The sequence below is a fragment of the Nicotiana tabacum genome, chromosome 8 (genome assembly GCF_000715075.1).
Source record: "Nicotiana tabacum cultivar K326 chromosome 8, ASM71507v2, whole genome shotgun sequence".
NCBI classification, from domain to species: Eukaryota; Viridiplantae; Streptophyta; class Magnoliopsida; order Solanales; family Solanaceae; genus Nicotiana; species Nicotiana tabacum.
In genome coordinates this window covers 51,047,224-51,059,796 of record NC_134087.1, presented here as the reverse complement: position 1 = coordinate 51,059,796, position 12,573 = coordinate 51,047,224, and the positions used below count along the sequence as shown (strand labels likewise).

General features: G+C 35.4%; 1 protein-coding gene across 6 annotated transcripts; it reads right to left on the bottom strand.

Moving 5' to 3' along the window:
• Positions 1–3,762: 3,762 nt before the first annotated feature.
• On the bottom strand, positions 3,763–12,197 carry LOC107832510 (azadirone synthase LFS). 6 transcript variants are annotated; one of them, XR_012693978.1, is made up of 12 exons: positions 11,828–12,197; positions 11,521–11,713; positions 10,899–10,979; positions 10,594–10,645; positions 10,209–10,330; positions 9,650–9,750; positions 9,507–9,565; positions 8,091–8,147; positions 7,877–7,922; positions 7,151–7,230; positions 5,713–5,801; positions 3,763–5,438 (listed from the first exon to the last, which is right to left on the bottom strand). XR_012693978.1 is itself a non-coding variant. In XM_016660373.2 (12 exons), exons 1-11 carry the CDS (start codon positions 11,903–11,905, stop codon positions 5,713–5,715), a joined length of 933 nt encoding a protein of 310 aa, XP_016515859.1. In that variant the 5' UTR covers positions 11,906–12,197; the 3' UTR covers positions 3,763–5,452. The 6 variants fall into 6 exon arrangements, 3 of the variants coding, with proteins under 3 accessions (XP_016515859.1, XP_016515858.1, XP_016515856.1); XM_016660373.2 differs by having other exon boundaries at positions 3,763–5,452; positions 5,713–5,776; XM_016660372.2 differs by having other exon boundaries at positions 3,763–5,443; positions 5,713–5,776.
• Positions 12,198–12,573: the final 376 nt, after the last annotated feature.

The following is a 12,573-nucleotide window of genomic DNA, read 5'->3' as shown; positions in this document are numbered from 1 at the left end:
AAGCATGGGGGACAAAATGAAATGGGGTGGGTTGTGATATAGTTGTTTAATATAAAGGAGGGACAAGACAAAATTTAGTAGGGGGAATCTTGTATTTATTTATGTTAGGCATGGGGGACAAAATGAAATGGGGTGGGTTGTGATATAGTTATTTAATATAAAGTAGGGACAATACAAATTTTAGTGTGGGAGAATCTTGTATTTGTTTATGTTAGGCATGGGGGACAAAATATAATGGGGTAGTGTGATATATTTATTTAATGTAATGGGGATGAGTGGGAAGATAATGAGTTTGGTAGAGAAAATGGGTTGATTTTAATTGGTTAAAAGATTTATGGAATGGGATATAAGTAGAGGTCTTGTAAAACAGAACAAAAAAAACAGACACAGACAAAGAAGAACGAGAGAGAGAAACGAATCTGAAAATAAGAGAGAGAAAAAGGGCTGAACATTTAAGAGAGAGAAAATTCCAAAAAATATTTAAACTTTCAAAAAAAAACTAAAAAAAATCTTCTGCTTTCTTTCATTGTTTGAAATCAGAATTAATTGTTGTTTCATCAAAGCTTGAAGCTTTTGTTATTTTTTTTGGGATTACTGCTCCACTGGTTTGCAAACTCTGTTCCTGGGTTGTTACTGTTGCTGGGCTGTTGTTGCTGTGTTGTACTATTATTACTGCTGCTGATTCTCATCTTCATTTTCTTTTGCTTCCAATATCAGGTACACAACTGAAAAGCTGGTTATTGTAATCCGAATATGAAGCATGAATACGAAAAATGAAGAGTTGAAATTCTGAATTAGCTTTAATTATATTTTGATTTTTATTTGTATGTACAAATTATTTAGCTTGCAAAAAAATCAGAATCATGTAGCTATTTAATACACATAGTGGAACGTTCGACGATAGTTTAACAGTTGAACTATCTGCATATATTGCCTAAATAAATAAATGGTGTAGTAACTTCGTCGAGTCAAAAATCAAACGAATAGGCCATCTAGTAGGAACTTGGTAGAAATATTGTTTAGAGTAAATATTATTGGCTAATTTCAGCATGTAAATAAATTAAGACATTTTTTTATTTTATTTTGTAGAGACAGATTTAATAGAAAATAATGTAGGCATTTTAGGATTGTCTTTTAAAAATAAATGAGATGAGCCTCGCCCAATAAAATGCACCAATTGCGAGGCCCTCAATAAATGTTTAATTGAGTATTTAGAATTCGGGATGGACTGTTTAGTGAATTCCACGGTCTTACCCATAAATAATAATACGTTAATCGCTTTAGGCACGATGTTAATAATAATACATTCTTAAACACGGGTGCGCATTTTTGCGACCCAAATCCAAATCCCAAAACATTGAATAAAATGTGTTCCGGATTGCGGGTGCATTTCATGTGACGTAATCCAAAGACATGTTTTAAACAATGTTCACATTCTTGTAAAAATAATAATAATAACAATAAAAACGGTTAAAAGTTAAAATTGCACTATAGTTTTTGAACATGTATTAAAATCAGATATTTTAGTCATCACAACAGTTTAAGCGACCGTGCTAGAACCACGGGATTCGGGGTTGCCTAACACCTTCCCTCGGGTCAACAGAATTCCTTACTTAGAATTTCTGGTTCGCAGACTTCATTTGGAAAGTCGAATATTTTCCTCGATTCGGGATTAAATTGGTGATTTGGGACACCCTAAATCTCCCAAGTGGCGACTCTGAAATAAATAAACAAATCCCGTTTCGATTGTCCTTTAATTGGAAAAAACTCCCTACGCCCCCCGCGGGGGAGGAAAAAGGAGGTGTGACATGTAGTACCACATATTCATCAACATCCATATGATGAATATCTCTTTTAAAGAGAAAGTTATACCATTATGGTAATTGTCAAAATTATATGCAAGATTTGTTTCTTGCATCATTGTTGTCCTTTAATAATCACATTGCATAATATTTTGGCGTACAACAAGTACGTGGTCAGTGATATTCATGCCATATAATGATATTATTTTCTTATTTCATCACAAACCTCCCTCTAGAGATGAGTGTGGTATATTCACTACCACTAGCATGTTCATATTCTTCCAAGAATGAATATGTATTCATAAATCAGATGTTGTCACATTCACATCATGAATGGACCATAATCATATATATGTGCTTTATAAAATCTCATGTCAAATCGATGACAAATATTACTTTCACAGAGTGAAGAATTATTTTGAGAATCCCTATTATTTTCATTACCACAATGAGACGATTATAATTTCGTCTATTGTCACGTCTACATCCATTGATATATTTATAGTAATAATTTTATCTTCTTTCAAACGTATCATATATTGCTATCACATTCTCTTAAGGGAATGAGAATGAAGCAAATTCAATGGGACGGGTTTTCACTTCTTTGCCCACAATCATACATGAATTTGATCATGGCAAGATAGAGAAATTTTACCACTTCGAGTGGTTATAATTTCTTACAAACTCTATTCGAGTTATAATCAAAGTTTATTGTCTTTTCTTGTATTTAAAATCAAATTATAGAATTCAAGAATTTAAAAAAAAAAGAAATAAGGTAAAATACTTACCTTAAATCCAGAATTTAATCATGAAGGAAGTTCATGGATCAATTGACAATCATTATGCTCCATCCCAAAGCTTCTACTCAATAGGTTAGAGTCTCATGTTGATAACGTGTTATGAAACAATAAAAGAAGAAAAGAGTATTACAGAGAAAAGTAGAGAGAGATAATTCTTATTGATTTGGGATAATTTACAATGGAATAGAACTCTCTATTTATAGGGAGAGGGTGACTTAGCCACCAAGTAATAAACCCTAGAATTTCTCTAAATATAGACATTCACCATAAATAAAATTCTATTTATAACATATGTGTGTGTGTGTGTGTGAAGAAGACGAAGAATTTGTGCATGATGTGTTGGTTTTTTTAAGGTAAAGTGTGAAAAAAAATGGAGGAAAAAAATATATTTGAAATGATTCATTTTTGCAACCGAACTTTGTCCTTCACTGGAAAGGAAGAGAAAGATAGGTGTTCCTCAAGCAAACTTATACCTACGTCATCATTGAGTCAATTCCCTGTTTTTCTCATTTAGCCTTTTCTTTCATAAACAATAATACTCCTAATAGTTTGATCGTACATATATTAAAGTTTTGAAAGTATCTTTTCATATTTTAAAAAAAATAATGTTAACCAGTAAGAAAGGAAATTCATCTTACGAATGTTAACTTGCATACGGATTACTTATTTATTTTAAATGATTATGTTTGGACAATATTTGGTTGTAGTTTGAAAAATAAGTATTTTGCGTTTGAAGTTGGAATTATTTGACATGAATTTCACTTAGAGAAGAAGTTAGAACTTTTGTGAGGTAAATATTACATCCTTTTAGATACTCAAAGGAAACTTTTAGGTTCACATTTTTTTATTTAAAAGTAAAATTAAAAATTAGATAAAATTATAAATTAAATATTTAATTGCAAATAATGTGTGTCCAAATGCCTTTATAACTAAAGAAATTTTTAAAGCATGCATATGATAAAAGTTCAGTATATTGCAATACAAACTTTATAATAATGATATAAGATAAAGGTGCAACGCACGTTCAGAAAGACTAGTTAATTAAAAAAAAATGCAATCCTATTTGGCGCCATTTCTCCATATATAAATAGGAGTAATTTATTTTGGTAGATTTAAAGGGTAAGACAAACCAAGGACAGAACACCCCCCCCCCCCCAATATTTGTTCTTTCTTACACAAAAGTGGATCTGGAATACCAGGCAGAAAACATAGATATGTTTTATGTTTCAAATAGACTAGTGATAATGTAAATGCCCAGATAGTAGTGTCCAAATAGCTCTTTTACACAAGAACGGCAAGAACGGAAAAGGGACAAGTATATCCTTCTACTATCCAAAATAGTTTAAATATATCCTCTATTTCACTATTAGTGTATTTGTACCCCTACCGTTATATTTTTGATCGAAATTACCCTTAATTCTAACGGAGGGATACATGGCAGCTCAGGAACAAAAGGACCAATTTACACCTGGATCCAATTAAAATCCACCCTAATTTTGTACCCATACCCGACTCAATTTTCCACTTAAATCAACAAAAACCTCAAGAACATCTGATGCCAAAATTCTACAATCTTCCGGCGTCGATGCTGCTTCTGATACATCCGATGCCGAGTTCGGTTTGTTAGAAAGATTTTATTCTCCCAATTGACCCACTCTATCACAAACACAATCACAAATCACAAATTTATTTAAGTGTTGACCAACGAAGCAACATGTAAAAGGGTTTTGATTAATCGGAAAATAAAACTGTTTCCTAGTTCGATGAGGAATTTGTGATTGTGCTTTGTTAGGGGAGACCTGAGGCACAAATTTGATATAAGCAAAAGAAACTTTGGTGATAAAATAAATAAATTGAAACCCATCCTAAAGAACAAGCTTTGGATGTGGGTATGAAAATTAACTTTTGTGATTTCGAAGACAGTGATAGTTGGGTCTCAAAATTGAAGATAGGTGCCACAAGATGAGCAGTCGCACAAAAAGAAAAGGGGTCATCTTCTTCCACCGAAAGCAGCGGCAACTAAAACACTCACGAACTCCTTTTCATTTTACTCTCATTGTAACAGTTTTCTTTTTAATTCCATTAAAAAGTTTTAACTCCATTAAAGACCTCACATCATCCTAAAATACCGTGACCAAAGCTCACTCACACGCAGCGGCTCCGCCGAACCACCCCCATTTCGTCGCCGTGAAATCGATACACCACCATTGCAGCTCTTTTGGGTCTTGAATTTCCGAAATCTGAAATCGTTAATTTGTTGGAATTTTGAAAGTTGTTTGAGTTGTGAAGCTACACATTATTAAAAATCTGATTTCAATCCATTGTTGCTGTCTGAAATTAACTTAGAAACCAAAATGTTAAGAGTTTAATTTGGAGATATTCTTTTGATTTTTGTTTTTTGTCAAAACTCATAGTAATAGTAGGGAATTGAGTCGGGTTTGGGTACAAAATTCGGGTGGATTTTAATTGGATCCAGGTGTAGAAACGCGGGGTGGGTCCTTTGTTCCTAAGCTGCCACGTGTCCCTCCGCTAAAATTAAGGGTAATTTTGACCCAAAGTATAACGGTAGGGGTTCAAACATCCTGATAGTAAAACGGAGGGTAAATTTAAACAATTTTCGATAGTAGAAGAATATATCTGACCTTTTTCCGTATTAAGAACTTCCTCCACCTCAAAACTGTCCCAACATATTAACTTGCAAAAGAAGTTGCAAAGTCACGCCAAGATCGAGCTGAAACAATGTATATACTTTGAGGGAGCTTTAAACATCCATAAACTTCATCAGCAAACAACAATCTCACCCTGTAACATAATTCAACAACTGCTCGCGCAAAATCTGCACTAAAACAACTAAAGGCATTATGATCGTTCTGATTTCACAGGAAAATACACAAGAAGAGAGACAACTACCTATAATTATTTTCCCTACATTGACCTCTTCAGACATATTTCTACTGAGAACTCAAACAGACGAGAGAATCAATTCAAAATTTATTTGACTAAAGCTTATAAGTAAATTTTGTAATCAGCCTTCCATGCGATTAACTGCTGATCAAAGTGTGGTAATTGGAAAGATATTTAAGTTATAGCAACAATGAGACAACACTCACCTATGCTGCATATGTAACTTTAAGGCGCTCTTCCAAGTAGTCTCCGGCCCGAATTGGAGGGTATCTATTGAAAAATCAACAGGAAAGAACTGATATGAGACAATAAGAGATCATAATTGTCACATGCAGAAGCATCCATATGGCTTATTTATCCTGATTAGTTTCTTTACCACAAAATTCAAGTGGCCAATTTCTCAACCACAAGGAAAGAATAACGCAATCCATCTGTGAGTTCGTGCCCTGAGAATTTTTTTCTTTATTTTATCTTTTTCAGAATATAAAGTCCACATCCCCACCATTTTCCCTCTTAGTTTGGATTCTCCTTTTTTTTTTTGGGTTTCCTTTTTGGGGTTTTCCCAAATGCTAAACTACAAAGGAGTCTAGCATAATGAAATGGAATCGTATTCTGGCACCTGACAATGGTATTCGTTGCAATGAATGCCGGAAAGCAACCAAAATACTTTAATCTAAGTTTAGTATGCCAATTTAACGAGTTACCAATGAAAAGATAACAGTGTCAGTGAATAAAATGTGGAACACCATATATGAGATGGCTGGCGGTGAGGAGGGAATAGGTGTTGGCGAAACCTGAGGGCAGAGGGGCAAGGATGAAGGCCGGGGGAAAAGACGGGAATTAATTGTCTTGACCTAGGGGAAAGTAGGGGGTAGGCTAGCTTAGGAGGGGCAAAGGGCAGTACTCGAGATTGAGGAAGGAGGAAGGGGACTGCCATACACATACTCAAGAAGCGGGAGTAAGGGGAAGGCGAGAGAGAAGAAGGCTCGTGAAAAAGTTGAGGGTAGAATAGCATTTTATAGACCATTCCTTAATTGCACCCTTTAATGGAATGGAAACTCCACTGAAGGCATGAACGGTGTCAACTACTGAATCAAAATTATGAAGGAGTCAAGAATACCAAACATGAGAATAGAACGAAACATCAGAATTACCTTTCTGTTCTGGGAGAGTGGGATAATCAATTTGCATCAAGTAGGCTTAAGGGGCAGCCAGAAAACCAACTTTGGAAAGAAAAAGTTTTGGGAAAGACCAGGAATAGGAATTATGACGGAATCAAGATTACCAAATATGGGAATAGAATGACCACCAGAATCGTATTGCATTTTGTGATCATCCTACCGTATCGAACAGATCATATGAGAAAGCCTGCAGCTGCCTCTGAAGGAAAAACTTTATGACAAGAGCATAAAGGCACATCGTCAGATCTCCCAATCAAAGAAGATTATGATTCATATAAGAAATTAATTAAGTTTGCAGAATTTCACGATAGAATTTTCTTTTTACGACTTCAACATCCATGAACAATAAGAGCAAAGTCTAGGAGATGTTAAAAGGACAGAATAAAGCTTTGACCAAAGTCATCAACATATTTTCAAAATAACAGCATCAGGCTCACCACTAGCACAAAAAACTTGCAAGTACCTGGGAGGAGATGAATCACTACAGCAACTCTTCAAGCACTCCACCACACAATCTGGATTTGGCTCTAAAAAGAAAGCCATCTACATGTTGCCACCAGTATTTGGTTAGCTTAAGTTGCATAATTCTAATGCCAGCAGAATGAAGAGTCAAGAGTATATTTAGAATGCTTTGAATTGTTCATACATTATCAGATTGCATATGGCAAGAAATGAGATATATTGCATAAGCCGCAACAGAAAAAGCCAGAGACATATATTCTTTTCACTAAAACACTTTACTTCATAGGAACTTCTTACAAAGTACTTTTTAGGATATCTCATGTAAGAATATGAAAAAGAAAGATTGCGAGAATGTGTCACTTAATGCGGAATTCCTTCATAGACATTCTGTATAATATATACAACATTCCACCGAGCAGTGGAGATATTTTCCAACATACAATAGCTACCATCTGCGCTAGATCAGCTCTCTTGGGAGTTCCCTTTAATTGAAAGTTCAGAGAATACGGCTATTATTTCTCTCTCCCCACCCCACTGCTAGTAATACTTGTATCCTCCTCTCTCCACTTTCAAAGATGATAGATCCAAAACATGTCAGAACAAGGATTCAACTAATCAAACCATAAATACCAATATTTCCCAGACATGCATTGATATGAAATAAGGGGTAAAACACAAAGAGTTTGACAAGAAAAAGGAGAGCAACACATGATGAAATCTTGATTACCGAAAAACGTTCTTGCCCTGTTGGCATAACTCTATGCAACGTAGACCTACAAATGTATAATTTATGTTACTGAGAATTTGGTAAAATGAACTTTCAGCACAGAAAAAAGCAATATGAAGAAATATAACATCTCTCGACACAGAATAGGTAAAGACCCTAGGGAAGGATTATGCTGTCTTTAGATATAAAAGAGAACAGAAGAGATTTGCACTACCGAAATAAGCAGTTTGTCCATCTCTCCATCATATCTCCAATATTAACTATGAAAGTCCTGCAGAACAACAATTGGAAAGAAAATTCAGCAGTTAAGTGATGATACCATGTATTATACTACATAACCAAGCCAAAGAGAAGATTAAATATTAAACAGAGTAGAAAGGGAATGTTGGCGATGACATAGGAAAATACTGGCCGAAACATTCATGGTATAATGCTTGGAAATAAATTAGCCCCTTAATGAAGCAATTCTCAAAAACTTTTCCAAAAAGGTAAACAAGAAGGTATTTAGACTCGTTCACGGAGAGAAAGACATACAAAACACACCTACTAATAAATCTCTGACTTTATAAAGCAGTTACTTTTGAATAACAATGCCGCGAGAAGTACCTTAGTTGAAGGGATCTTGGAAATTAACAAAGAAAGATGAGAGAAGTTTTGAGGCTTTTGCCTGCTATTCTGACAATCTTCCTTCGCAATTTAAGTGAAGAAAACTTGGTCAACTCGAACATATCTGGTTCTGGTATCTCATCTACAAGGGAACAATCTAAGACTAACTCATCCAGTTGAAACAAGGTTGAATTAAATCTAGTTAAAGCAAAGGATCCTAAATTTTTCATTTCCATTTTGGATCACTAATCAACAGCAATCTGTAACCTGTAATTGTGATAGACTCAAGACCGTAGGACTGTTTTTTAAGCCGAAGGGGAAGGGCTCTTTCTTCTTCTATTTTTTTTCTTTTTTGGGTGGAAGTGGGCATCTGGGAAGAGGTCTAGGACAACTTGGCAGCCATTAGAGAATATTAAGCATGATAAAGAGCTCGTTCAACTGGTTGAGAACATTCATGACGTCACTACAGGATGCAGATAGGAAGCCCCTATACGTAGAAAAAAAAAAGGAAAAAAGAAAGATAGAAGAGAACTTCTCACATATTAAGTAGTGGGAAGCTCTCTGAAGTAGTAGACGACACTCAGGATGTGCATAAGAATGCAGATATAGGAATGTCCCTTTATCTCAACAAATTTAAGAGATGAGCTTGAAATGGATCTAAAAGGATCATTTGCAATAGAACCCCAAATCATTAAATGTGGTGAGAATATCCCATTATAGCATCAAGAAAACAGAAGACCTTTCCACATCTGAATAGAGTTTTGCAGATTGTCATCCAGCATCAGCAGATTAATCGTAATGATTGACACCTCACATTGGTTGCAACCTTCTAGAGTGGTGCACATGGACAAAAGGGAAACAGTGGAATATTGCAAAACTAGATAAATATAACAATGCTCATCATTTTCACGTTGAAACTTTTCACTCATTAGGAGAGGCTCAAATTCAATCTTGATCAGGCTTGTCTCTGACTCCAGAATACATCAATCAAAAATATCTGTATTTGAATGACCATCGAACCTACCCACTGAGGTGATGCACATCTTCCCATATCTGAGGTCGCTTAAATTTCTCCCGGCAAACCTGTTAGCTCTAGAACCAGTTAATATATGCATTCATGAGAACCAACATTTGGATAAAAGAAAAAACATTTCATATCAGACGTGCCTGAAGTCCACCAACACCATCAGTAGCTAGAAGAGTTAACATCCCATAGTCTGAATGAGCAGAAGCACCATACACCACTTGTTCAGATAATTGTAACTCACCTACAGAAAGTTTACATAAAGCATTTGATTTAATGATCAAAAGCCCCACTGTTCAATTTGCATGATTTAAATCATTTTGCCAAGCACATCGTTATCCTATAGTTTATAGGAAATTCAAGTATTGCATAAGATGCAGTTATCAAGCATGGAAACATTGACTGTGTAAAAAGGAGCAATAAGTAGTCACTTCTCCAGTTCAAGATGCGTCATTAAACAAATACGCATAATCAAAAGAAAGAACACTAACAGCACAGAAACTGCAGTCCACCCTGAAAAAACTTTTTTGCATATTCACAAGCAGCAATCAACAAAGATGTTTCCCCTTTTCACTCCCTCTTCATATCATCTTGAGGTGCAACAGCAAAACTAATATTTAGACAGGAAACAGGTACTGATCACCTATTAAAATACAGGAAGAAAAAAACTCAAAAAGATGGATGCCGTTTAAGGGACTAAACCTGGATAATGTAACAAACGAAGGAATGCATTAGGTGAGTCACATGCCCCTGCTTTGTGAAAGAAGTCCTCATCCAATTCCAATGCCAAAGCAATCAGTGAAATTAGTCTTATCCCGGCATCCCTGAGACAAGAAAGTCAAATCAACCACAAATCAAGTAACCTAGCCATCTATAAAACACTGAGCTTTTAGCAAGAAGATGAAGACCAATGATCAGAGGTGCAACTTAAACATTTAACTTTCAGTTACACAAAATTATAAGCACAGGGAACTGAGTGGTATGAAATATTTATAGGGGTTGGTGTTACAGTTGATTATATCAAGAGGAAGTTTAGGGAATAAGGAAATCTAAAATTGCTTTTAAAAAATATCAAAGTGATACTCACAAGACTCTTTTATAGTAATCCTCCATGATTGATCTCCAACATGGCAGAATTTCTGGACATTCCAAATGTAAGAAAACATCAAAGAGTCACCACATAAGTCTGGAGAAATCTGTGCTTCAAATATAAATCAGTCTCGAGGCACACGTGAATTGATGCACGAATAAACAAATCCGAGCATTTGATGGTAGTATCTTGTTACAACTTACAAGGATTATCCACCATAATAAAGACAAACAAACCCCAAGAGCCTAAGTATATTAAGGACAAGATCATGCTGTAACCTCAAATAAAGATGTAGAGAATACCTACTGCAGGCCACTGATTCAAGGTACCAACAGCCGTACTGTCTTCCAGAGGACCAATGTAGAAGCTTTCTTTTGAGTCGCCTGCACTCCAATGATGAGACAAAGATTTAAGCTACCTTCTGTCTTACCATCCCCAAATGCAGATCACAACTCGCAAATGTAACTAACAAAAGCCTACTGAAGAAAAGTGGCATAAGAGGAAAGTCTATACACGAAAAACATTTGTTAGGCAAAGAGATAGCCTTTAGGTAAACAAGACCTTGGATAGGACAAATGTAGCTTAATCTATGCTTATACCTAATGAAATTAACTGATTTACCACATGGTTGAGACCAACTCAACCAAATTGTTTTAATCATGTTGTAAATTCAGCAGCAAAATTAATTTTTGTACAGAATTTCAGCCGTCTGCTATGCAGCAGCTAACGTTCTGTGTCAATGCAAACAACAAAAACATCTCCATAGAATGTTCAGATCAGATCAATAGACATTCCTCTTTTAGATAAATTTTATCACCTTAATTAATATGCATTCTTACCTCAACCAGTGACTAGTGCTCTCATGTTAGTGCTAAATTAACTTGGTTTTGTGCAAACGCCGAGGGCATGAAAAAGCAAAACTACCTTGGGTACCAGAAGAGGGATCGAGATTCTCAGCATAAAGGGGAGTATAACCTCTGTTGTTCCTCCGTACCAGTTTCATCTTCTCTTCAACTGGCAGAGAGAAATACGTTTTGCTGTGTTCAAGCACTTTCTTAAACAGCTTTTCCTCTACCCCATGGTTTATAAGGTAAAAGAAACCAACTTCAACACATGCCTACACCAAAACAATTCACAATGGATTGAGTAACTGGCCTTATAATTCAAGATCAAAAATTTAGTAAAAGAGTCCAATTACGTTGGTTTTGAGATAATAAAGAAAAAGAGAGACCTGACGAATTGCACGAGCGGTGGAAACACGATCAGGGGAAATAAGGTCGATAATGGGTAGTTGAAGTGATTCTGCCATTATAACTACTCTTACAATGTTTTGTTGGTCCGTCCAAAAATTGAATGGCTTTTCTCCGGTAAAAATTACGACACTACAAGAAGCAGACCGTCAGTCCAAAAAATCAAAACCACCTCTAGTTTTTCAATTTGTGACCATTTCTGATGACTTCGTTTCGATTTGTGGGTCAACGTTTGTAAGAAAAGATTGTTTATGTTTTAAGTTGAAACAAAAGAAGTAAGTGTTTGGATAGTTGTAGTCTTTAGCAAACCACGAGAGGAAAATTTTTACTTTGGTATCTTTGCTCGCTTCCGTGCTACCTTCCGTGACTAGCATCAATATATTACACGCAGCAATCATATTTTGACATGTGTTTTTCTTATTTAACTGTTTATATTTTCTTTTTTTCACTATTTATTTTAAAATTATATTTTATTTTATTTTATTTTCCTTTTAAAAATAAGGTACTGGTAAAGTTATTGACATGTGACAAAGAGGTCACGGGTTCGAGCCGTGAAAACAACCTCTCGCAGAAAAGTAAAGTAAATAGACCCTTATGGTCCGGTCCTTTTCGAACCCCGCACATAGCGGGAGTTTAATGCACCGGCCTGCCCTTTTTTTCTTTTCTTCTTCTCCGTTTCGATCTCTGAAACTCCATCAATGGCAGATGGATATTTATCAAGTTTCAG

Bases quoted from the DNA above. Each gene is read 5' to 3' on its own strand.
- LOC107832510 (XM_016660373.2), bottom strand. From the start codon at position 11,905: ATGGCAGAATCACTTCAACTACCCATTATCGACCTTATTTCCCCTGAT. The intron at 10,646-10,898 runs GTATTCTCTACA...TGGAATGTCCAG, and splicing joins GAATCAGTGGCCTGCAGTAG to AAATTCTGCCATGTTGGAGA. The intron at 10,331-10,593 runs GTGAGTATCACT...TTCTTGTCTCAG, and splicing joins GATTACTATAAAAGAGTCTT to GGATGCCGGGATAAGACTAA.